The sequence below is a fragment of the Acanthopagrus latus genome, chromosome 17 (assembly GCF_904848185.1).
Source record: "Acanthopagrus latus isolate v.2019 chromosome 17, fAcaLat1.1, whole genome shotgun sequence".
Lineage (NCBI taxonomy): Eukaryota > Metazoa > Chordata > Actinopteri > Spariformes > Sparidae > Acanthopagrus > Acanthopagrus latus.
Window position 1 is genome coordinate 20,798,800 of NC_051055.1, and position 25,753 is coordinate 20,824,552.

The following is a 25,753-nucleotide window of genomic DNA, read 5'->3' on the forward strand; positions in this document are numbered from 1 at the left end:
CATTAAGTCCTCCAAGTACCATCATTATGACTGATGTTGAGTCATATCTCCGTGAATGCTTCAGGCTTATTTCACTGTCAACAGCGCACACAACACACACACATACTACAGATTCATACACTGGCTGTAGAGGCCATCATGTCAGGCACCACCTGCTCATCGGGAGCAATAACCGTTCATACGCACCATTCATGCACCGATGGAAGAGCCAATGGGAGCAGATTGAGGCTCAGTATCTTGCCAAAGGTCCCTTCGACTTGGAGTTTGCAGGCGCTGTGAATTGAACCACTGTTCGCTCTACCTCCTGAGCCACGGCCACTTCAAAACTAAAACAGGGTCTAACGATCCATGTCGTTGCCAGTTTTCCAGGTGCAACCAGCTAAAACTATGCTGTCTATGACAACAGTCCTGCACTAGATATAATGTTCAGACTTTGTGTAAACTTTTTTGGGGAGGTGTTGATTCAACTAAGTGATCATTAATATTGGCAATTGGCAGTGTTTCCAAGAGGTGTCATTGTTGACGCCACGGTTGCAAATACGACGGAATCATTTCCAGTTTCCACAAATAACTGTCAGATTTAGTCTGTTAGAGAAACTGATGGCCAATCACCTTTGCTTTTCTTTTAGCAGACAAAACTGCATAGTGCCAATGTTTATAGGGCACCAATGTAAACACAGGTGGTTTCATTATTCTATACCCATTACATTGTGCAATCAACATTTACCTCGTAATGATACGCTGGAGCAGAAAACTTGCTTAAAACTTGCCGGTTGAAATGATTGTTTTGGAGATTACAGTTTGTTGTTTCATCATCTCTCTGTGCGTCGCAACAGCTCAACAGCGCTGCAGCTTCCATCATCCAAAATTACAAGCGAAAATCTGAACATACCCTTCCTGAATTAAGGATTTATTGCAGGTCTGATGTATTAGACTGCAATACTTGATGCTTTTTGACCGGCAACTGCATTGCAGGTGTTTTTGTGAGCTTAAGATTTGATAAGATTTAAACGCGCAGTGTGTAATTTCAGCTGCCAGAGGTCTCTCAGTCAAAACAAAAGATCTCGTCTGATGATATGGGGACATTGGAGTTGTTGTCTTCATTGTTAAACAGTTATTTCTGTTGACAATCTTATCAGGTATTTATACCGAAACCTGTTTTTTCAAACGGGCCCCAGGGCTAAATTATGAGCTACTGTACCGCTGTGGTCCTCTTATCGGTACTTCGTGTTTTGATATAACTTTTTATAACGCTGTTGTGGCCTCTCCTCTGCTGAGCTCCTCCACATAAACACACACTGAGTCAGCAAAGCAGAGAGGCTGCGGTGGAGACAGGGAAGTGAACCAAGCCATGATAACAAGTTTACTTGAGCTGACGGCAACAATATTTTAAGTGCAATAAAACCCTTGAAATGGCAAAATAACCAGCATGAATTAGATATAATCCAGAAAATACCCATGCCTAAAATCCATCTGTTATAACTGAAGCAAGTTCATGGATGGATGGAGAGATTCTTTACTGTCCCATTACAAGGAAATGAAGTGCCCAACAAGAGCCTCCATACATAGATACATAAATACAGTAAACATTCATAGCACACAGACATGAATAGACATCCATACAGAACACGTGTCCCACAAAACATCAGGTAACATCTTACAGTTTCATTTGCCAACTTCCCTCCTCACTCTCTGACATACCATCTGATGTTTTGCTGAGCTTTTTAGTCACGAGCGACGAAATGATGTGCACCACTCAGTAAACTTACAGATATCTCTGGGTTTTAAAGTATTTAAGACTTTATAATGCATAAATGTTATAAATCATTCATTTTAAAGTGGCTGAACAACTCATGCAAAATGTCTGTGATGTGGCGTTATGAGGAAGTAATTTACTTTGTACTGACTAACACAGGCCGTCGTTGTGGCCCCACTGACTCGAAACGCTTTGAGATATGTCCTTGTGTTCTCGCTCACTTGTTATTCATGTCTTCGGTCTTACAGATTCATCTGTCAGTTATATAGTCCAAACAAGTGTCTCCAGCTGGGTGCTCAGAAGACCCTCTGTCCTATTAAGGGAAAGTACATTTGGAATCAGTAACGTGGAGGAGTTATTGGCAGTCCAAATACGGAAGGAATAAAAATCCGTGGGAGTTAATGGGGCCGGCTAATTATACCATCCTCAGTTACCAAGCTGTTTGTACCCTTTCTAAAGGCAGCAAAGTATTATTGTATCCCGACATTCTGCTGCCAGAGGAAAAAAACAAATTAGCGTGTGAAAGTGGCCTTTGTTGAATGGCTTTGTGCTCGCTCCTCTGGGGTTTGGCCCATTGCTGAGCTCGGCATGCAAAACAAATGACTGTGAGACAGGCTCGTTGCTCTGGACTAAGAGGATTTGATTGAGAGAGATGCGCCATCGATGGAGATGGGGAGATGGAGTTGGGGTGACTGAGCACAGCAGCCTGTGGCCAGAGCTGACTGTGTGCACTTGTGTAATTTATACTGTGTGTGGGCGTTAAAATAAAATCATTTCTGGGCCGATGGTGGTTGATGGATTTCAAACAGGCACGGAGAACAATTCTAAAGCAGATTTAGATCTAAGTTTCTCTTTTTTCTCTGCGACAGGTATGCCTGTGGTCATCAGCGTGTCTCCGGACAGGTAACCAGGTGTGTTGCTGCTGTCATGGCCTTGCCAACCCTGCTGCGGCTGTTTCCTGTCACTGTGCTCACAGTCCTGGTGGCACTGGTGTCATCTTCAGAGGACCATGAGTGGCACTTCAACCCAGGTAGGATGTCACCTACGCTCATACAATAAAGAGAACTACTAAATTGGAGCTGCACAAATGTTTTTTCCCCGCAGTCGCAGGGTTGTTTTTTCCCCCTCACAAACAGCTTCACCGCTTGTTTTTATTCCCACAACCTCAAGCGTAATTGCATTTTCAAACCTCCTGCCCTCGTCTTCCCCTCTCGTCCTCAGCAATCGTCTCGTCCTGCTGCTCCGACATTCTCCTCACATTCTCAGATCAGTAAGGCTCATTCTCTGTCCGCTATCAACAGGCTATCCTGTGTCCTCTCCCTGTCTGCCAGCCAGTCGTGTGTAATAGGAGAATGAGATAGCTGGGCGGTCCAAGCCCCCCCCTCCCCTTTCCGGCTCGTCAAGACCGCTAATGCACAGGCAGCTCATGAAAGTGTCCGTCAAAGTGTTGGGGAAGGAGAGCACATGAGGGGTTAGTGAATGAGAGCCCACCAGGTGTAACTCGAGGAGACTGTTTGCAGTGCGGTCAACCTTCTGACTGCAGCAGCCGGGCTGTGAATGAGACGCAGGCTGCAAGCATTGATTGTTATTTTAGTCATGCGTAGATTATTTCTTTGATTTATTGCTTATTTTATGAAAGAGAAAATTTTACACAAGAAACTTCATCCATCGATCTTTTGGAATTTCTGCTTGATAAATGACTCAAATGAATAATAGTTCATCCTAATTAGAGCTGAAACAGTCAGACGATCAGTTAATCAGACAAAAAAAAAAAAAAAGGATTTCAGCTGCGTGGCTCCTGTGATGTCGATACTGGACTGGTGGTCCACGACTTTTGTTGAGGCTGATATATCTCAACATCTTGTGGATCAATTGTAATAAAATATGGTACAGACATTTATGTTCCCCTCAGGGAGAACTGTCTTAACCTTTTTATTGGGCCAACATCAGGTCAGCAATTGTGGTATTGCACATATGTTGATATCTTTATGTTAGGTTACCACGTCTATGTGCTGTGTTGTAGACATGTCTTCCGGAATTAGCTTGCTAACCAGCTAGCCCCGGCTAGTCCTGTCTCATATATCACGTAGTGCCTCAAGAGGTGAGAGTCGGATAGTTTTCTACAATAAACTCACAAAATGACAAGAAAGGGAATAATGGTGCATAAGTTTCTCTCTTTAACCAAACTAGGACGAGTTAAATATCCTAAAGCACATTTCATTCAACGAAATAAAACAAAAAACAAAACAAGCCCTGGTTTTTCTTTCCACAATCATCTGGTTTGGTCCAAATATATCCTCAGTTTACCAGGTAAGATGTTATTATTCCAGCTCGTCACACTATTTTTGCCCACTGCTGTTGCCTGATTCTCTCCTGGCCCTCTGCTGCTTCAGCCTTTTTCTGCCATGTCTTCTTATCCCTGGATTCATAGGCCCAAATCCGCACTGTATCACCTGTACTGAACCTGTCCGTGTCAGAGGCTGTGTTCAGTCCCAGTCTGCTGTGTAGCTGTCTTCACTGGGAGGCTGGATGACTGTGCTCATTGACAGGGAGTCACCTATGGTTGTTCTGCAGCCACTTAGCTCCACAGCTCCCTGAGCTACTTGCTTATGGCAGCTAGTAGCTACAGCTAAAGTTAGCTTCAACAGTTTAGTGAGTGACAGTAGGCCGTCTTGCTGCCCCCCCAAAAAGATTTGGATCTACCCCCAGATTCTGGTCTTTCCAACAAATTACAATGTGATTTTGAGAGATTGTGATTTTTTTTTTCTCGTTCAGATTAAATGAGTCAGTTAGTGGATGTAGTTGATAACATTTTTGTCAGATTAATCAATAATTGACACAATCATTTGTTGCATCACTAATTCAAATCTTTGTGGATTGCTTGCTAATGGACTAATTGATTTATCAACTAATCATGTCTGCCTTAGTTTAATTTGAGCCTGATTGATGGACAGGAAATGGATGGAGACAAATGAACTGTGGCACAATACAAACACAGATGCGAGAGAGGGGAAACGGAGAGGTGAAATTATTGGAGATAGAGGATATTGACTGGTGATGTGTGAGGATGATGAAATGGGCACCTGTCTGCAGGGTTTGTATGAACTGTGTGTGCGTGTGTGTGTGTGTGCCTCTGTGCATGTGCATGTGTGTGTGTCTGCTACACCCGTTGGGGTTTTTAGGGTTTGTCATCCAGCCCAACATTCCTGTCCGCTGACTCAATGACAGAAACTGAGTTAGACGCCTACCCCCCACTCCGCCTCTTTCTGTCACCCTCAGCCTCCCCTCCATATCACTGTCAGTCCCTCTTTCCACTTTATCACTACCCAAACCCTCCACCCCTCCGCCCCGCTCAACCATCCCCTCCTCATGACGGGCCTCAGATAGCTGGGGCGTTCGGTAATCCCTGCCTGGGACCACACTATTTGGATCATTTGATAATGCTGCCGCTGGAGCGGAGTCAGCACAGATATCTGAAACCTGTCTGTGTTCTTTCATTTTGCCTGACGTTTCTTTCCCTCTTTTGTTCTCTTTCTGCAAATCCCCTGGCAGTAGTAACCGGAACAGGGGCCCTTTTGGATGGCTAGAACCCGAGGAGGTGGCTTTGTGTGGGTTTGAGAGCTAGTTGGAAAGACAAACGGCATAAAAGGAACAGTAAAGGTGTACTTTTTTTTCCACAAAGGGCAGCCAGCTGAATTTTAATGACTATCTTTGATGTAGTCACATGACAGGACAAAGGGGACTTGCAGGGAAAAGTGATGAAACACTGAATTTACGTTTCACACAAACCTATGAGGGACCCTGCAACAAATCAGAGAACAGCAATAATTTATTGTATTGTTTGGTATTTTTTCTCCCTCCCTTCAGTGTCTGTGCAGGTTATGAAGCATGAAGTCCGGAAGTTTTCCCAGCGATGACATAACAACATTATGCTCCGTGACCAATGATGGCTGCCGACACTCTAATGGAAATATTAAGTTTCCCCCGGACATTTTCTCCATACAGATGAGAATGTTACTCATGTCTCTATCTTTCTCTCCCCCTCTCCTTCCCTTCATCTTCCCCCTACAGCTCAGTGTCGTTACGCCCTGGGGATGGAGGATGGCACCATCCCAGACTCTGACATCACAGCCTCCAGCTCCTGGTCTGACTCTACAGAGGCCAAACATGGAAGGTATGATACAGAGTTTTTCCTGTACTCTTTGTATGGTTACCATTTAGAAACTGGAATTTTGCCTTAAGGATAACTTTACAATGCAGTCAGCAGAGTTTTGTACACCATTGTACACCAAATCTGGGAAACACTGTCCATCATCTGACTGTCAGGGCCGAGCATCGATGTTACAAACACAGAGTCCTGCTGCGCTCTGTCTGGAACACGGCCCGCCCGTCGTATGCAATAGATTGATCTGAGTTGTGTTGAGGCAATTCTCTGTGGGCACAACAGTCTCTGATTTGAGACTGATCTCGCACACTAGTGCAGAAATGAGTCCCATTTGTTCATTTCGTTTCCCTGTAACCTGACATTAGCCAGGAGCAGCCTAACAAACAAGCTGGATTCACATGGCTCTTGCTCCGACTCTCTTCCTCCCTGAGGCGTTCTGGCTGGTCAGGATGGATCTTCAAAAGATGCCGTGGGCAGAGATTGACTCAAAGTCCTCTGCTCTTTATCCAAAAACACGCTTTCTTCTCCAGTGCTGATGAAAGTATTTTCTGCTGCAGGCGATCCACGTTTCACGGTGTCTGATCACACCCAGTCTCACTGATGTGATGTGGTCAGAAGTCAGCTTTGTTGCACTTGTAACGCACTCTGGTGTACACGTATCTGTCACCCCAGCAAAGTGAAAAGGTCAACCACTGATGCAGAGCAGACTTTTCAAATCAATTTTCAATTAAACTGCATTAACGAGCAATGACAATACAACATTGAGCTGAATTAATGCTGACTTTATGTTAACTGTGATGGATTACACCAGTGCAAAACTTTTTTGTGCCCGAGGTACAGCACAGGGCAATCCAGAATCTCAAGGCGCATCTGTTTAAATATCGGTGTTGTCTATTAATGCTGTACACATATACAACTACATTACTCTTGAAATATTTAGTAACAAAATGAGTCAAAATGCTTTTGCAACTTGCAGTACATACATACATACATACATACATACATACATACATACATACATACATACATACATACATACATACATACATACATACATACATACACACATACACAGATACAAATAAACCAGGCAGGTCACAACAATTCATGAGGTGAACTGCTCTGCAAATGAAAGCAATCCATTTTCCATGTTGTTATCCTTTTTCACACTGACTCACTCAATGGCGTCACACTGACGCCATTGATGTGTCACTGTCTAATTGTATAAAGGACCATATAAGATGCAATCACAGATTGTGATAAAAACACTCAAGTTGATTGTAGTGAATGTCCATTATTGAGATAATTGGAATAATTGTTATATCCCCAGTCGAGTGACTGCAAAAAGCTATCTAGCTTGATAACCAGCAGTCTTATATTGATTGACTCATTAATCTTAAAATGCAACAAGGACGATTCTGTAACTTCCCACCTATTATTATCCACAGAGCCCATCACCGAGGCTGAATGCTTGGCTTTCTTATTGTATCCCCACAGAAAAAGGATGTCAGTTAAATTGAATGTATAGTAATGATATTCATTTCCCGTCTTCATGACCCCCATTCAGCTGTGGTCACTGAATAGTTTGATTGTTTTACACAAAGAGATGTTGTATCTTCGATCCATAAAGTCCGGGGATCTGTGTGGTGTTTGAATGTTCTCCCAGTGTTTGCTGAATACTCCATTTTAGTCCACCATCAAAACTAACTTACTAACTTAGTAAAACTATCAGTAAACATACTGATGTCACACTGGCTAGTAGCTGTACTTCAGTGCCAGTGATCTACTTCTTCTTGAGTCGTACGTGAGTTACTTAACATGTGCATGTCACTGAGGACTGATGTCTGTCTGCATGCCTTTTTTGTCAGTCTGCTGGCACCGCACTAAAGTAATTTGTCAGGGGTCAATTAGATTATGATAGAAGATGATAGTGTGTGTCTTTTTAAAAGCCTCTTGGTAATGATATCACCACCCTGTCTGTCTGGCGGCGGGGTCAGAGACGTGAGAGCATAGCTAGGGCCGGCAACATACTACAGCCATGTGTAAGAGCATTAGCGGGACTGTGTGAGCGTGTGTTCATTTGTCTCCTTTGGTCTGCTGGGCTGGGTCTCTTGGCCTGAGTGTCTAACCATGTGGAAATGATTATTAGCCCTAGTTCCTTTTAAGAGGCATCGGGGAGACACTGCGGGAGAAACAGAGAAAACAGAGAGGAGAGAAAAAAGAAAACAAGTGAAGGGTGGATCGCTGCGACGGTGCGCTGAAAGGTGGAGGGAAATTAATTGGGGAGAAAGTGTTGGAGAGAAGGTGTTGGGTGAAGGGAGGGATAGAGGGATGCAGAGTTGTTAGCTATTTCTTTTTCATGGCTCTTGTGAATCCGAAGCAGTGAGGTATCAGCATTTTTGGGAACGGAAGGAGGGAATAAGGTAACTGAGAACAAGGGAGGAGGAGAGAATTGTTGGCTGGTATTTAGGTAGGAAGCAAACGACAGGAGCAGAGAGAAATCGGAGAAAAATGAGGTACCTGGCAGGAGGGAGTGCTGTAATGTTAGTCCTGCTGGCTGGTGCATGGTGGCCTGAACTCTGCGCAGCCACATTCCTCTTCTCCTCCCTCCACCTCCCTCCATCACGGGAGCACTAATGTCTGATATCATCCCTCGGTTTCCGGGCTGCATGATCTCACCCACCGAGAGGAGAATGGGATTGATTAAAATACTAGCGCCACTGTCAGTGTCACCGACTTGATATAATGATTTGTTCCGGTGGTCTGAGCAGCAGCTTTCATTTTTTCTTGAGCGAAGCCCCAACGCGGTCAGAGCAGGGTTGCGGCCTGGCGTCCGTACCAAAGCTCCCTGTACGAGCTGATGCGACATCAGCCAAGTTTGTGGTGTTTCTGTGGCCAACATGTGGTGGTAGTGTGGACTTTTCTTCTCAGGCTGGATTGAAGAAGGTCACACTGGGTGAAAACCTTATAGCGGTGAATGTGTGTGGTCATTGCAGGCTGAGAGTAAAGATTGGTCCTGACGCTCAACACCAGATCTTGTTTTGAGGTTTGACGAATTTGAAAGAGCTAGTAATTTTCACTCTGCTCCTTTCATCTGTTTCCCTCTCCATATGTTCTCTGTATTTTCCATCTGTCTGCAGTGTCTCGCTCTCCCTCTCTATTGCCTACGGTGCTCCTTTGGCCACGGCCAAGTCTCTGTCACACTGTTTCTCTTTCTTTTCAAACAAAGCCTTATTTTATATGTGAATGTTTGGATACCCAGTTTATTATGTATTTTAGGTAGCAGAAGGTCGGACTACTTGTGTTGAATCCTCAGTTGCACCTCTTTGTGTTTCAATGAGGTGTTGTTGTGGGTGTGTTTGTATCTCTGCATCTGAGTGTTTGAGTGTTGTGTGGGCTGGGATTTGGTGAACTTCTCAGTTGTTTTTCTTATTTTCTTATCCAACATTAATAAGTCTTTGTTTCTCTCAGGTTGAGCACTGGAGAGGGGGATGGAGCGTGGTGTCCTGCAGGAGCTGTATTCCCCAGTGGATCAGAATATCTTCAGGTCAGAAGCTCTGTTTACTCTCCTCTGATATGCACACTTTTACTTTTGGAGTTAGTGCTCAGTACAATAGCCTGTATTGTTTTTGAAAGAAAAACATTTAATTGTTGGTGGTTATTATTTTAGGTCAAGGAAGCTGCTCTAAAATATCGCTAAGTGTATTATAATAACAATGCATTTGTTCAATTATGCTTTAAAACAGTTATATTATGCTGAGTTTATGCAAAATAATTTTGTTTTGTGTTACTACCATCCCGTCTGCTCTGATTGGTCAGCTCACACACACATGAGCCAGCACTGCTTACAACAACAGAGCATCTGTGCTATGTCAATTCTTCCGTGCCAAGACCTTTTATATATATATTTTGGGAAATACCCTTATTGCTTTCTTGTTAAGAACGACGATACTTATGTGAACACATTTCTTTTCTCATCCCTGCTAGATATGAAGCTAGAAGGAGAGGGTGGTTAGCCTATATAAGGCTAAAGGCCAAGCTAATGCCTGCTGGCTGTAGCATGTTATTTAACTGAAAGATCATTTATCTGTATGTCAATCTGAGTTTCTTAATGTATTTCCTGTCTCCTGCAGGTAGACCTGCACAAACTCCACTTCCTGGCTCTGGTCGGTACCCAGGGTCGTCATGCCGATGGGCATGGCCAGGAGTTTGCTCGCAGTTATCGGCTCCGCTATTCCCGGGACGGAGTGAAATGGATCACCTGGAAGGACCGCTGGGGCCAGGAAGTAAGCAGGGTGTTCTTGTTTTGTTAATTACAACTGAGCTGGAGTCCACTGTCTCGTTCACATGTTCACAAATAAAGTCACAGTTTGAATGTCTTTAAATAAGTAAGGACACAACACAAGGAACATTTTGTAGAGGTTGACTCTATGTTATTGATGGGAAAGAGCTCAATATCCTGTGGCAGTTTAAATGAACGTCATCTCGATGGGCTGTATAATTCATCTGCATTTGATTTATTTATTATTTATTGGGCAGTGGAGGCGTTTGGCATCACGCCCACTAAACTTCACTATTCAGCCAAAAGCAGCCTTCACTGCCAGAGACTTCAACACTATGCAATGAATGGCTTACCTTGTGCAGATAAAGGCAGCCTCCTCATATTGTGTTTGGTAAATGTCCAATATTTTCTGTGGTGATACATTCTGCAGTGTGTTTTCCTCAGTGTGTACTTTGATAGCATGGACATTTAGTCCTGCAAACAGCCACTGTTTGAGGGAATGAATCTTACTCTTTTCCCTTTTCAGGTGCTGCACAACAAATACGTTTAGAACAAACTCAGAATTTGCAAGCTAATGTAAATCTTCAGGTTAAGGCAGCCCACACAAAAACTGTGCCTGAGGCTCTTGCTCTAAAATGGATCCTTCTTTTCCCAGCTGTGTGTTTTAAATAAAAAGTTCAGTCGGTTCGTTTTAGCGCCAGTGAAATTCACAGGACTTGAAGACAGAAACTGAATGATAAGTCAAAGCCTTCAGGCCAGATTCGTTCAAGTCGACAGATGATAGGGGAGATGACTGATGTACTGGATGATTGAATATTTGTACTTCTTCCCACAGGTGGTGTCAGGGAATGAGAACACCTATGACGTTGTGCTGAAAGACCTGGGCCCTCCCATTGTGGCCCGCATGGTGCGCTTCTACCCCCTGGCTGACCGGGTGATGAGCGTCTGCCTTCGCGTGGAGCTCTACGGTTGTTTATGGAACGGTAAGTGTTTGTGTGGAGGTGAGACAGAGTCGATTTTGTGGCTGCTCGGGTATTCATTCTGTCTTTTTATTCTGAAGCATGCCCACTTTTGTAAATCAGATAGCTTTTCAGACGGTGAAGGTGACTGACTTCACTTTATCCTGTATTCACTCCTCTATCAGATGAAAAAAGGGATTTGTTCGATGGTAAATATTAGAAGTGCATACTTTCTCTATACATCCCCCACAAGTGATGAGAGGCAGTGCGTCAAATTTTACAGCCGCAGTCGGGGTTTTCCCTGATAAAAGAAGCCACACGGTGATAAATGGTGTTGGTCTGCGTGTTTCCTGAAGCACAACGCTGACTTTATGACCGGCTCACCTCCTCCCCTGCCCCATCCACCACCCTCAGAGAGCATCAAGCTGCCTTTAAATCAGAGCTGTCACCGAGGCTTAAAGCGCTGGTTCCTCGTCTGTGACTTCGGGGACACCATCTTTCTTAAATATGCTCTGATGTGAATTCTCGCAAAGGAAGTTCAGTTTGTACACAATCCACAGATAATAAGATTTACGCACATTGGGCCTCTCGTCTGATCCCGTGTTGGATATTACGACAGTGTCTCTCCTGCGTTTATTGTTTTACACTGGATCCGCTTGACCTTCATGCACTCTCACATGTGAACATTAAACACACATCCACAGGCACTCATTTACGTGCAAACAGAGCATACTGCACACATACTGTAAATCCTACATGGAACATTGTTTATTGTAGGTGGCAGAGCGGCGAGCTGTAGTCCTTGTTGCTGACGTCAGCCCTGTTCTCGGTGATCGGGCAGATTAGCTGCAGAGAGGCTTGAGTTTCACCGGTTAATGGCGACTGGGGCCTGAGCGGCAGATCTCTTCGTTTGTTTTACCACCTAAAAAAAAAACATCTGTAGCCGTTTTCCCCGGGGCAGTGATTACTGCTGAAAGTTGGCTCAGTAAACATGTAGCTGCTCATGACGAGAATGAAAAGTTTCACATGCAGCTTGTGGCTGTCCGTCTCTTGATTTGAGCACTAAAAAGAAAGCATGTTTTGTTTCAACAAATATACGGCTAATGCTGAAAATTTGTTCTTGTCACTCAGATGGGTTGAAGGCCTACACAGCTCCAGTTGGCAACGTCATGCAGCTGCCTGGCATGCCCGTCTATCTGAACGACTCCACCTACGATGGCAGCACAGAGCAAGGGTAAGATATTCAGCTCATCTGTGTTTTTTTACATTTCTTTTTTTTTTTTACCATTTTCATTTTTATTTATGAGCAAGCATCTCATCTCCATACATTGCAATAAACTGCACCCGTGGATTTTGTTTTCATGCGGCCTTGCCTGCAAATTGCAATACTGATCAGGATAGAGATTCACAGGCGTTAACGGTCAACAATGTGGAGTGAAATGTGCCTCGATCAATGGAATACCAACAGCTTCTCCGCGGCTCTCATCACATCTGTTAGTGCTGAGGCGCTGCCAAATCCCTTTCTTGAAGGATTATTCTGGTGTCCGCCTAATCGAAAGGGAATAACATTATTTCTCTTAGCCGCTCTGGGATTTGAGGCATGTTTCCTGGCCATAATGTTTTGGCAGGGAGCAAAGGAGGGGTGAACCAAGAACTGGGGGGAAGTCCACGTTGTGGTTAATGGGGCTGAAATGTTTTGCTAGGGGGAGAGCTAACACTTTTGATGTAATCCAGACGTGTTTGTAGCAGATGTGTGTGTTCGTGAGGGAGAGATTCAGGCTGGGATTGAGGGGGCCTGTTTGGTGACCCTGTTGTGTTGCTTTGTTCCTGAGGTGTGTGTTTGCATGTGAGGGAGAGGAAGAGGAAAAAGCATGTTTGAATGTGTATTTATGTATATCAGCTTATTTATGCATCTCTGTATGCCAGTGCGTGAATACATTTGTAAGTAGAAAGCCCCGGGCAGTCCACAGCGTTCAGCATCTCATCATTTCGGCACAGAGCGACGTGCTAAAGGATAAGTTCACCCAAAGAAATTAAAATTCAGTCATTATCTCTCACCCTCATGCCCATTGAAAGTCAGATGAAGTTTTGTATTCCACAGTATATTTCTGGAGTATTACAGCAAAACAGCATTGCAGGATTCAGAAAAACTGAAGTAGATGGGGACTTGAAATTGCTCCATATTGCAACCAGAGTCTTCTGAGGCCCCTGGGATCCCAAATGACTTTGGAAAAGCTCCATTAACAACCTGTTTAAAGCTGAAACCATCACTGTAGCTGCTAAGCTAAAAGAGTTATGCATGCATGCAAGTATGTATTGCACATGCACTATCATGCATCATCTTATCAAATGTTGTTGTTCTCGCCAGGCTTCGAGAGACTTGGATAATCTTCTGTAGTTGTTTAGGAGAACGCTGCAACGCTTAACTGTTTTGCTGTGAAAATGCAATGTTTGTTCACCAGCTGTACAGTTGGCATGGGGCAGAGTAGACAATAGTTGAATTTTCATCATTGGGTGAACTCATCCTTTAACCCATGTAGTGCTTTGTGTGTGTGTGTGTGTATGTGTGTGTGTGTGCGTGCAGGATGCAGTTTGGAGGCCTGGGTCAGCTGTGCGACGGCGTCCTGGGAGGAGACGACTTCATCCAAACAAAGGAGCTAAGGGTGTGGCCCGGGTACGACTACCTCGGCTGGAGCCGGGAAGCCCTTGGGCAAGGCAGCGTGGATATCGAGTTCCACTTTGAGAAGCCGCGCGTCTTCCACAACATGCAGGTAGGCAGCTGTGTCGATTGTGGGAGAGGGTTATGCAGGACATTGCTATCCCGCTGGATCTCAGACAGCCTGGAGCTGCCTGTAAATCAGAGATGTCATCGAGGCTGAAAGCTGAACAATTCCCGGTGTGTGTGTCTTCAGGGAGGCCATCCTTCTGAAATATGTGAATTATGAGGCGCTGCAGCTCATTCCATCCACACACCAGAGATTAAACTGAATCCAAAGACATTTTTATGCGTGTTCAGATTCTCATCGCCCACATCAGATCTGATGGCAGCGTATTGTCTTTCCCATGTTATTTTGTGTAAATTAAAGTCAGGCTGTCAGGCACGACTCTGTTATCCCACTGGAATGTCTTTGTTTGTCCTCGTGGCTTTGTGGTTCAGGCGCATAGTTTACCTTTATCGGTGCTCACTCAATTCCAGATGAGGACCTTGCATGTCACACCCTTCTCTCTCAGATTTCCCGTGCATGTATCTTAATGCTCAACTATCCAGGGGAGGCAAAAGTGCAAAAAACTAATCTAAGATGAACACAACACAAACTTTCCTCGATAAGCCACTTGTTACGCTTTTAGGAGGGATGATTTTAATTAGAATTTGGAGCACCTTGATGCATAAATCTGCATAATAAAGAAGTAAAAGAGATTTTTATTTAACTTCTGTAACTCCCGGATGTTTTAAAATGAGGACACTCTGTAGATTTCTCCTGTGTGGAGAAGCGAGTATGCAGACAATCAACTATTTGCTTATTACATTATTTGGTTAATTAATTGTTTCATTAAGCAGCAATCACATGCATGCCATTGTGATTATGGCAGGACATTAGCCGGAATCGATGAAACTCCTTAGAAAATTCCTGCAGCTCCGGCCAGCGCGACCTTCATAACAAGCCCCAGCAGCAGAGTTATGTTTGTGTGTAATAACTTCTTTAATCTGCCGTCTCACCAGAAAGCTGCATTTTGACTGGAATAACTCTGCAGCCGTTTAATTAGTTTTAATGTGCCATTGTCTATCATGGGACAGTGCGTCTGCGCTCGGCTCTCAGGGTGCCACTGAGTTGCATCAGAGTCTGTTTGTGCGTCTGTGTGGTTTCTGGGGTTAGCTTTTGGAGCAGCGGGTGGGGGAATGATAATATGAAGCAACCCAGTGTGAGTTATAACTGTGTTTTCTTATTGGACGCGGGCTGGAATGTCGGTTTGGGCGGGATTCACCCTATACATGTGCATATTAAACAGCATGAATCCCCAGCCAGAGTTTTAAGTGACAAGTAATCTCCAAGCGCTCTGGTTTTGACTCAGATCCACATTTTCTGTTGTTTTTTTTTTTCTTCACAAATTCATTATTATTCTAGTGATTCTCAGTTACCTTTTAAAACCTCTCCCAGCGGTATTCCTAGTGTTTTTCCAAGGCTTATCCTGTTTTCCTGCCCTTTTCCCCAGTGGTTTTCGCTCACTAACCTCAGCTGACACACGCCGTTATGCTGGCCTGGCAGAGCGGATGTGTCAGACACACGGGTCAAATAAATAAAGAGTGGGAACCTGAACCTAATTCTGCGGTGACTCGTCTCTGTAGCGCCTTAACCTGCACCTAATCACTCTCCCACAGGGAAATCTGCACTTTGACCTTTTGTCAGTCGTAACCTGCACTTCCTACAAGACCTTTAACAGACTGGAGACAGTCTGATCTGTCTTTGTAAAGCTCCAGCTCTGTCCTTTGGGAATTTGTGGAAAACATTTCCTTTGGAAAACCAAACAGAAAAGATCAGAGGGAACTCATAATGTAGGTTAGATTTATGATGAAACAAGCAAAGCATAATGAATGCAGTGTTATGCTTTTAAATTAAGCTTTGTGCAGGTCATCCGAGCTGTATTCCCTCCAGGAGTAGTGAGTTACCTCAGCTCTGTTGACTTATTAGGCCCCCGCCACTACCTCCAACATACAGTACATACCTCCACCTCCCATCAGAGTCAGTTACACGTACTCAGCATCTGGCGCAGCTGTTCTTCCTGCATCCCGTGTGTGCGGATTAACATGTGGATTAGGTTAGAGTGGCTGGCCTCGCAGTAAGTGTGAGGTTAATAGCTAACCTGTCGGAGCGGCCCTTCTCTCTCAGAGAGAAAAATCTCCTCCTTAATATTCTATAAGTCTGACCTCTCGTTCTCTCATTTAAACTCCCTCCATCTTCCCTCTCCGTCTCTCTTCACATCGAGCCTCCTCTGCCGCCTTCCAGCCACAACGCCGCCTCATATATTAGATCAGCTTTTATGGATTCTTCTCTCTGTGGCCTTTCCATGCTTGTAAAAACAGGGACGATATGTCTTCCGCTCTCCTCCATCTTCCCTCTTTCATAGATGCCCTTTTCCTCCGTCTTTTCTTCTCCCTCCCAGTGTTCTAATTTTCTTCATTTGTAGTCCCCCTCAGCTTCAAGTTGTGCCAAAGCAATTACGGCCGAACATGATGAGAACGTGTCATTAATTTTGTGTGTTAATTGAATCTCCTCCCGTCTCCCCATGAATAATTAATGATTACGTCCCTAATTTAGTTTTTTGAACGTTTGCACAAAAGTTGAGCTAATTCAAATCCATGCATGGTCGAAGGATTTATCTTGCATCTCTTCCTCCTTGTCTCCGTCTTCCAGGTGCACAGTAACAACCGCCACACCCAGGGAGTGCGAGTATTCAACAAGGTGGAGTGTCTCTTCAAGCCCGGCATCCTCCAGCCCTGGTCCTCCCCTCTCACTCTGCCCGTGCCCCTCGAGGATCTAAAAGACCCCTCCTCCCGGCCCATCTCCCTCCCACTGGGCGGCCGGCCGGCGCAGATCCTCCGCTGCAAATTCTACTTCGCTGACCGCTGGCTGCTCATCAGCGAGATATCTTTCCTCTCTGGTAGGAAAGAATTGCAGTCATCAATTTTTTTTTTATCCCCTATGCGAGTGACAGTATGTCTTTCTGACAGGCAGTATTTCTTCCATAGAGGCTTTGCACTTACGTCACACAGATCCTGGCAACTATGTTTGGCACCGTGCTGGAGGTACAGCGGAGATCTGGCTTTGCCCAAACAATAGCTAAATATAGACGGCAGCAACGGGACAAGAGCTACCTGAAAAAGAAAAGATTGTTATGCTGTGGCTGAAAACCCAACCAGCATTCTTCTTCGACTTCTTCGTGTGTATTATTATTTCTCATAATGGTCTGGGTGAATAGTCGATTGCCTGGAGGGTGTCAATTCACTTTTGATTTAGAGAGCTGAAGTCACGTCCCTGCCAGTCGACATTATTTCTGAAAACTGATTTATGGTAGTGAGTGGAGAGAGAGAGACGATTGTTTGATCCCGTCTGAATTATGACATGAATTACACATCAGAATTGAGAAAGTAGCTGTTTGTCATAAAACTGAGGAAATATAAGACTGTGAAAATAATTTATAACAAAGCCTACACAGCCAACAGTGAACGATCACCACAAACTCTACTTTCACATAACTGCATAACTGCAGTTGTCAATATGACCAGATGTATTACCTTTTTCGGATCTCTTTTTTGCCAAGGTGGCGACCATGTTGGTGTTGGTGACGTATGTTGAGCGAGACGATGTAGCTCACTGAGCGGTTTAACAACAAAACTAGATGATTTTTACTTTATTTTCAAATGGGATTGAAGATGTATTTGTCTACAGTATTCTTCAGAGATAAGGTCATGACGTCCCCTGGAAGGGACGTGACTTCGGCACTCTGTGCGCTGAGCTAGTTTATCTCTAATTTCAGGAATTGGTCAAACTCTCAGGAGCTGCCAAGGAAGAGTTTTGAAAAACATGTAAAAAATACACACAAATGGTCTTAATGTTTATGTCCTTTGGCAAGTGACCATAGTATAAATGGAATAATGCTCTTTGCGAAGGCAACATCGTTCATAATCCCTTACTTATACTCATGCATCTTTTCTATTTCTAACCTTCATATTTTTCAAACAGCATTCAGAGGGGGAAGTATTTAAACATGACAGGAAAACACCTTGACATTGAATGCTCAAAGTTAAAGTCAAATGAAGTAACACTCCGAAATCTAATGAGCTATACTATTATTATTTTCCAGACCTCAGGCAACAGACATTCGGAATTAAGTTCTCGTCCTTGACATTTGCTTTCAATTGATTTAAGGTATGGGTATTTTTAAAGTCCAGGATCTTGTCCCATCCCTGGCAGCAGTTCAACAGAAAATTCATGCTGTTGTGCTCAAACATAAGAAGGCGTGCTTTCCACCTCAGTTAGCAAAAGGTTGAACTTGGCATTCCATAAATAGATAGACCTGTCGTGAAAGTAGATGCTGTATCAGGTATTCCCTATACCCTCCTTGTTTATTTTAGCATTTATCAGAATCATAAATCACAAATAGAAAAGGTGGTTTCGATATCTCATGTGACGATGGGATTTATGCCTATCTGATTGGAAGTCAGATAGAGGTGCCCCCGCTGCTCTCCAGCTGAGATTGCTGTGACTAATTAAACTGTCCTCTCTAATCAGAAACACTGTCAGCTGTGGCGTGATAAGAATCAGCAAAGTGCTCCGTAAGCACACCCTACCCAGGTAGCTAAAATGACTTGACCCAACTGTGGTCTGGCTTTTCTAGCTGCTGGACTCGCGCCAGGCTGTTGCACCAAACTGGCCTGCTTCGAGGTCCTGGCCCCGGCAGTGTGGATGCTGGAGTCGACATATATTTCAGCCTAATGTTCCTGTTTTGGTCCTCTGGCGACAGAAGCGTGGACAGTTGCGTCGCCTCACCCATCAACATGGGTGACAGACTGTTAGCGAGCGATCCAGCAGCCGATTATACTGTTAAACACACCACAACACAGAGATTTTGGCAGGTTTTAAATTAAACATAGATGGTTAGTTGGACAGTTAACTAGGCGGAAAAACACATCATGTAATTTCTGCTGAAGGAGATCTTTCAATGAAAACAGTGAAAACAAAGTGAGCAGAAGTTGTAAAGTAGTGTGGGATCATGGGAGTTGTTGTTTTGTTAATAACCACAACTGCACATGAAAATCTTTCTGCCCAGTAATGTCCACAAATAGGTTTGTGTGATAACGTCTTTTTCACTGCACGTCAAGTCATGTCTGCGACTTCCTCCCCGACTCTCTGACGTATCATCAGATGTTCCTCCAGACGCTGAATTGACAGGCAATCAAATGGAGCGCAGCATTACCTTGACAAGATAAAGGACATTTGTGTTAATGTTAGCACACAACTCAACTGGTCTAGTCGTTTATGAACGTTTTAATGCAGTCATTTTACAGATTATATCTTTAACTGGCAGACAAAATAACACTTTGTCAATACATAATCAAGGAATGGCTCAGCTCCCTGTCAAAAACAACGTAATTAACAAAATCTCCTGAGATGAATGTTTGTCTAGAAACACATCCAGCTGTAACCACAACCACTGTTTTCCCAACAGCTGACGACACCAGATGGTGTGTTGTGCCATATCGAAAACTCCTTAAATGTATAAAACTTGAGGCATTTCCATTAAATCGTCTCCTCCTCCCCTTACCCCTTTTCTCCTCATCCAGAGCCGTATGAGGAGGATGTCACAGACAGTGATTCATTGGGTCCTAATCGTCCCGGGATTCCTGACACCAATACCACTCTTCCCCCCGTTTACGACATCTCCTCCTCTCCCACTTCGAACCGCAGCTCCTCCAACACCACCCCCAGCCCTTCTGGTGAGTCCTTCTTCAGCTCCTCTTCGTCTTCATCCTCCTCCTCTCCCCCCTCTCATCTTCTTGAATCTTTCTTTCCACCAGCCATGCCACTTCACCTGCCCGACCTTAACTGCTCCCCCTAACTCCCCTGATCTCGCTCTCATCGCCTCCTGTCACCGCGCTCGTTTCTCTCTCTCCAGTTGCGATGAGCGTGAGCATGTCGGCAGTGTGTCTAAACGATGTGTCACAGGGAGAGCTGAAGGCGAGCAGCGCCAAAGGAGGCCCGCATCTGACGAGCCTCCCTCTTTATCGCGAGAGCTGAAATCCTTTGGATCTGAGCCAAAATGTGCCGAACCTAAGTCAATTCTTATCTCAGGGATTTCATTTCACTTTAAGGGCAGGAGAAATTTTTCATTTTTTTAATTTATCATTCTAAAAGGGACAGTTCATCCCAAAGTTGAAATACAACTTTTCCATTTTCCTTTAGTGCTATTTTATCAATTCAGATTGTGGTGGAGTGACTTGTCGAGATTGTGAGACATCTGCTTTTTCTGGAACATAATGGCACTAAATGGCACCCAAAATAATACATTTGAAAAACTTAACAGCAGCGTCTCTTTCCAGAAATCATGACCCAGTTACTCAAGATATTCTGCAGACCTTCTCATTAGCAGTTTCATCAGGGAACTCTTTTACCTCAGCTTCAAACATATAAACAAGCAGAAGGATGGGAACATGCATCTATTCATGACAGTCTGACAGTTTGTACCACAGGTCACTTATGAAAAACTCTCTGCTGTTCTGGTGTTGTTTATCTCCACAGATTTATCTCTGTAGTTTCATATCTGTTTCTCTCCGCTGCTGTCTGTCTGTGTAAGAGTTTGACACACTCAGAGGGACTTCACGGTGGTTCAAGTGCACCATATAAAAACTGTAAATGACAGCCGTTCAGGCTTAAAAGTCTGACAATAGCAAAGCCGCCAGTGCTGAAAAAATGTTTTAAAACGGAAGTCAAATCCAGTCGTGGATTTGGAGAATCATGAATCCCATAGTAATCAAGGACAAGAGGCTCGTGCTTTTGACAGAGAGGGATGTGAACGTTAATGGCGTCCTGGATGGATTATCTTTAGTGGGATTTCTGAAAACAGACACCGCTGTTGAGTTTTTCAATTGTACTTTTTTGAGCTCCCCAAGCCGGCTGCCATCCACTTCTATTATATTTGAGTGAAGGCAGACGTGCCTTTGGCTTTACTTACAGTGTGGGTGGCTTTCAAAAAAGTTGCGAAGGTGTGAAGTTTTGGCCGTTTTCATTTTGATGGATGAAAAGCCCAAATGAGCCAGAATCCTGCTCTCTCGTAATTTCCTCTCTCTTCATCACCCACTTCTGAGTCTTCCTCTCTTCTCACACATTCCTCCTTTGTCCATCCCTCGCTCCTCCAGAACCCCCCATCACCACCACCTCCTTCATGACGGACACCACTGGTAACTGGACGCTGTCAGGTGAGCGAGAACGAGAAAATAAAGAACAGACAGAGAGAGATACGTAAAGCGAGGGACGGGGAGCCAGCTCCATGCGCTCTGGCCCTCCTCCAGCATCTTAAAACTGTCCCACCGCTCAGTCGAGGGTATGGAGAATAATTGAGGAGGGATTTAAGGGGCAGGCTTTGGCACTGGGCTCTGTCCCTTGGGTTTGAGGATATACAGCTGTAGGAAAAACACTAACAGAGCTATAGTACGTTATATTTATGTACAATAACAACTTGGCTTCCTGCGGTCTCACAAACTGCATGTTTTTTTTTTTTTTTCGGGGGAAAGTGGCTCTGCTCTACACGGTTAAACAATAACAGGCCTTTTAAAAAGCTGGAAATGGTTTTCTGGGGCGTGTATGCTGCTTTGTCCTTGTTACTGGCTGTGGTTGAACGGCTTTGTTTGGTTTTATTCACTACCTGCATTGTGTTGAACTGACAGAGGGGAGTTGGGTGTGTGTGTGTGTGTGTGTGTGTGTGTGTGTGTGTGTGTGTGTGTGTGTGTGTGTGTGCTCGTTTTCTGTTGTGTGTGACAATGTGCGTCTGCAGGTGTATATGGTGTATACACATAGAAGCATTACATAGGGTGTGTGTGCCTGTTTTTTAATGGAGCTCTTTGTTCCAAGACATCACATATTCCTTTAAAGTGGTTTTAAGAGTTGTTGTTTTTTTTATGAGCAGACTTTACACTACTTGGGAAGTTTGTCTAGTTTCATCCCTCATTTAAATAACATGCCACATTTGACCTTCAAAGGAGGGAAAAAAAATAGCTGGATGGTTCAGATTAATAGTCAGCTACAAAGCTGTAGGGAAGCGAGACAGCGTTCACATTCTTTTCTCTGAGAAGCCCTGTGGTGTGAGTGGGCATACCAGATGCATACTCAAACAGACAATCCCCATCAGATGTTTAGTAAGCCTGATGAAACTAAGTTGGTGTGTGACCCCAGCTAGTGCGTGACTGCACTGACAGAGCCAACGCTCTCCGACTGCTAACTCGTGCAAGCACACAAACACACAGAGAAACACAGACGGTCGGTGGATACGTGCACATCACATATTCAGACATATCAAGCGTACAGACACCTGATATTTCCTCCTGTATCGTCCTCGTCTAGATCCAGAATTTAACGCGAACACTCCGAGGGCGGGGCTTCCCGTAGCCAAAGATGATAGCAGTAATACAGCTATTCTGATTGGCTGCCTGGTGGGCATCATCCTGCTGCTGCTGGCCGTGATAGCTGTCATCCTGTGGAGGCAGTACTGGAAAAAGATTCTGGGCAAGGTGAGTCGAAAATGAATGCCACGTGCGATGACTGAGTTTCATTAAAAAGCAGCCACTCGTATGTGCAGGAGAGCTTCGGGGTTAATAGAGTAATTGATTAGTTTAATAATCATAACTTCATTTATATAACATTTTTTATAGCAAACCATGAAAGAGTCATGAGGAAACACAGGTATTACAGTGGCAAATATGAATATCAAGACAACAGAATATATAATAGAGAAAAACCTGGGTAGTACAATGAAATCACAGTCAGTGGTTAAAGCAGATTTATACATGTGTGTTTTGAGGAGTGATTGGAGTTGGGGCATCAATTCACTAGATAAAAGAGTTTCTCTTGATGATCTCAGGCAGCGCGCTCGGCCATAAGGGGAGAGCAGCTCGAAGATGTGCCAATCCAGACAGGGCTTTAAAAATGATGAAAGGGTTTTGTAATCAATTCTAAAAACACACGGGTACCCAATGTAAAGAAGCTAAAGTGGGAGTAATATGTTTTTTTGGAACTGGTTAAGAGCTGAGCTGCAGCATTTTGTAAGTGCTGGAGGCAACGAAGGTTGTCAATATTTTCTTGACTCCTCTTTGAGTTGTAAACAGAGCAAGATATTCAGGGACATTCTCTTGAGCTTTTGGAAACACTGGTCAACGTTTCTCATCCTTTTTCTGACATGTTTAAATGGTGCAAACAACTCATAATTAAGTCGTGATAGTAAAATATTTAACACCAGACATAACCTGCAGGTTTTCTTATGTTAACATCAGCAGCCGTAAAGGTTGAGCTCACCCATGCAGTCTCAGTTTTATAAGCCAAACCTCTGAAACATCTGTCTCTGCTTGATGTCCGTTACCACCCTGGTACAATTGAGGTAAATTACATCATGTTCGTGTGGCTCAAAGCCTTTGGAAGCTCCTTATCTATTCACTTACTTTTCCAGGAACAATGCCAGCTACTTTCTACAGAATGACTCTAAGTGAGAAAATGTTTTCTTGTGTGGGCTAAGCTGTCCCTCCGAACCAAGTTGAAATGATTGATAACAGGCTGATACAACAACTGCCTCTCAGCCCGCTTGTCCTTTGGCAGCGTACCACTGTATCTCCATCTGGATGTGTTGTGGGGATCCTTTTACATTTACTTCCAATTGTTCAAAGATTAGAGGCAGTTTCCACCATCTGCTTTAGGGATTCAAACAATTCACTTCGCGTTTGTTCCAACTCTGAATCAGCATGAGCACCCGCCCAGAACTGGCACCGGGTTCGTTTTGGTCAGAAAGGTGTATGGGTCGCCTACCGGACACCTCAAACTTAGACTGTCTCCAAATACATGTAACACATTAAATGTACAGCAGTGTTTCCCACACATATACTTTTATTTGGTGAGCCCAAAGTATATTTCACATCCCATTTGAGCGTTTTGTACCTTTGTTATTTTTTTATCCATCAGCATCAATCTATTAACTTGGTATCTCGGGTTGGACATGCCGCCCCATAGCGCGCCAGGTAGTGTGCACCCCATGTACAAAGGTTGAGTCCCCATCTGTTTTTCCTGTCATATCTTCAGCTGTCCTTTTGATAACTAACGCGCAGAAAAGCCAACAATAATACTGATAAAAAATGGGTTGGAGATTATATTAGATAAACATTGAATCAATTGATTAAATCAACATCTCTCTAAAACAGTTCTGTCAAACATGCTTTCATCTTCATGAAAGGCGGACTTGTTGCAGGAACATTGTACTAGAATGCATTAGTATTCGCTAGATGTACCGAATTACCAACTGAGCTTTATTACCTACAAATGAGTCCCCTGCTCTCCCAGGCCCAGGGTAGTCTGTCCAGTGATGAGCTGCGGGTTCACCTGTCAGTCCCCTCGGACAACGTGGTCATCAACAACACACACAGCTACTCCAGCCGCTACCAGCGCATCCACACCTTCCCCGATGACCGCGACCATGACAGAGAGGGAGAGGGAGAGTACCAGGAGCCCAGTGCTCTGCTACGGCCACGGGATCACAGAGACAGCACAGGTAATTCATCAACACGAGTATATGAGCACACAGTTTGCCTTTCTATTCATATATATGTGTGATCAGTGGTTTCTGTTGTAGCTGAGTGTTTCAGACCAAATAATAAATCATATTTAACTTTGTACTGTGACAAAGAACATGAATAGTGAGACATAGAGCATGTTATGATGGAGAAAAATATGCCACATGCTAAATAGATGATGACAGGGATTGATCGATGGTCAACCACAAACAATGGCATGGGTTCAGTGGAAAATGTAAGCAATGCGGCGTTCCCTATGTACGGAATGTATATGTCTGCGAACATACGTGTGGTTTATGCAGACTGCTCTGCTTTGCGTGCCTGCGTTCATGCCTCCACAGCCTCCGTTTGTTGATCAAAACCAATAAGCTCAAACTCATTTACCGAGGGGGGAAACAGAGAAGCAGAGGGAAACAATGTGGCGTGCATATCATATAAAACAAGGGTATTACAATGTATTTCACCACACCAAACAAAAGTAAATCAAACCAAACACCCCGCGAGGAAGACTGCCTCCATGAAGATGCACAGCGCAGAGGGGGCACAAAAGAGCTATTGTTCTGAGAAAAGGGAAGAAAAAGAAAAGAGGGAGGGGAAAGAGAGGAATAAAGAGGGACGAGGCATTCCTTCACTTGCATTGCACCACAGGAGGTCTGCATGCCTTTTTTTTTTTTTTACTAGGCGCCTGTGTGAGTTTGAAATAACATGAGTAACAGTTCACATTATTTTATCCATTGTTTTATTTCTGTTATGTTTGGTTGTGTTAACTTTGCCTGTTCTTGCTATGCTCCTCTGTTCCTGCTCTCCATGTGTCACTGCAACCCCTCCTCCTTCCCTTGATTCCATAATGGATATGCTAACGGTGTCATGCTAATGTTTTATTGTGTTTCACTGTACGTGTGTGTGTGTATTTTGTGTCACCTTCCACTTTGTGCCATCTGTATGATCCATATCCTGGTTCGTGCGTGTGCCCCGCCTCGTCCTGTGCGTGTTTGTGTGTTCATGTGTGTGTACTCTCCCAGCCTTGCTGTTAAACAACCCAGCCTATCACCTGCTCCTGTCAGATCACAGAAAAGGCTCGAGACCCCGAGTCGTCCCCAGCACCGCTCAGGCTCAGGAAAAGAGCCTCAATGTGCCCCAGGGTAAGAGACCTCAGACTGGGCCGACGCAGTCAGGAGAGGCCCCCCCCTCACTATCCAGCCTATCCAGGGTTTGGGGCATTAGTGCTGCTCTCTCAGCAGAGATGTGATGAGTCTATTTTGCATGT

General features: G+C 44.2%; 1 protein-coding gene across 6 annotated transcripts in view; it reads left to right on the top strand.

Annotated features, from left to right (window-relative positions):
* The window catches only part of ddr1 (discoidin domain receptor tyrosine kinase 1), a 46,320-nt gene that overhangs the window by 12,583 nt on the left and 7,984 nt on the right, over window positions 1–25,753 (top strand). For 3 of the 6 annotated variants that reach the window (XM_037074873.1, XM_037074870.1, XM_037074875.1), the window contains exons 2-14: window positions 2,626–2,786; window positions 5,828–5,930; window positions 9,393–9,468; window positions 10,055–10,207; window positions 11,039–11,186; window positions 12,294–12,396; window positions 13,747–13,933; window positions 16,574–16,820; window positions 19,504–19,656; window positions 21,076–21,135; window positions 22,277–22,443; window positions 24,257–24,464; window positions 25,509–25,628. In XM_037074873.1, coding sequence (XP_036930768.1) covers window positions 2,684–2,786; window positions 5,828–5,930; window positions 9,393–9,468; window positions 10,055–10,207; window positions 11,039–11,186; window positions 12,294–12,396; window positions 13,747–13,933; window positions 16,574–16,820; window positions 19,504–19,656; window positions 21,076–21,135; window positions 22,277–22,443; window positions 24,257–24,464; window positions 25,509–25,628 — 1,828 coding nt within the window. In that variant the 5' untranslated portion in view covers window positions 2,626–2,683. The remainder of the gene's footprint in view (window positions 1–2,625; window positions 2,787–5,827; window positions 5,931–9,392; window positions 9,469–10,054; window positions 10,208–11,038; window positions 11,187–12,293; window positions 12,397–13,746; window positions 13,934–16,573; window positions 16,821–19,503; window positions 19,657–21,075; window positions 21,136–22,276; window positions 22,444–24,256; window positions 24,465–25,508; window positions 25,629–25,753) is intronic. The other 3 variants (XM_037074871.1, XM_037074876.1, XM_037074874.1) reach the window with 3 other exon arrangements.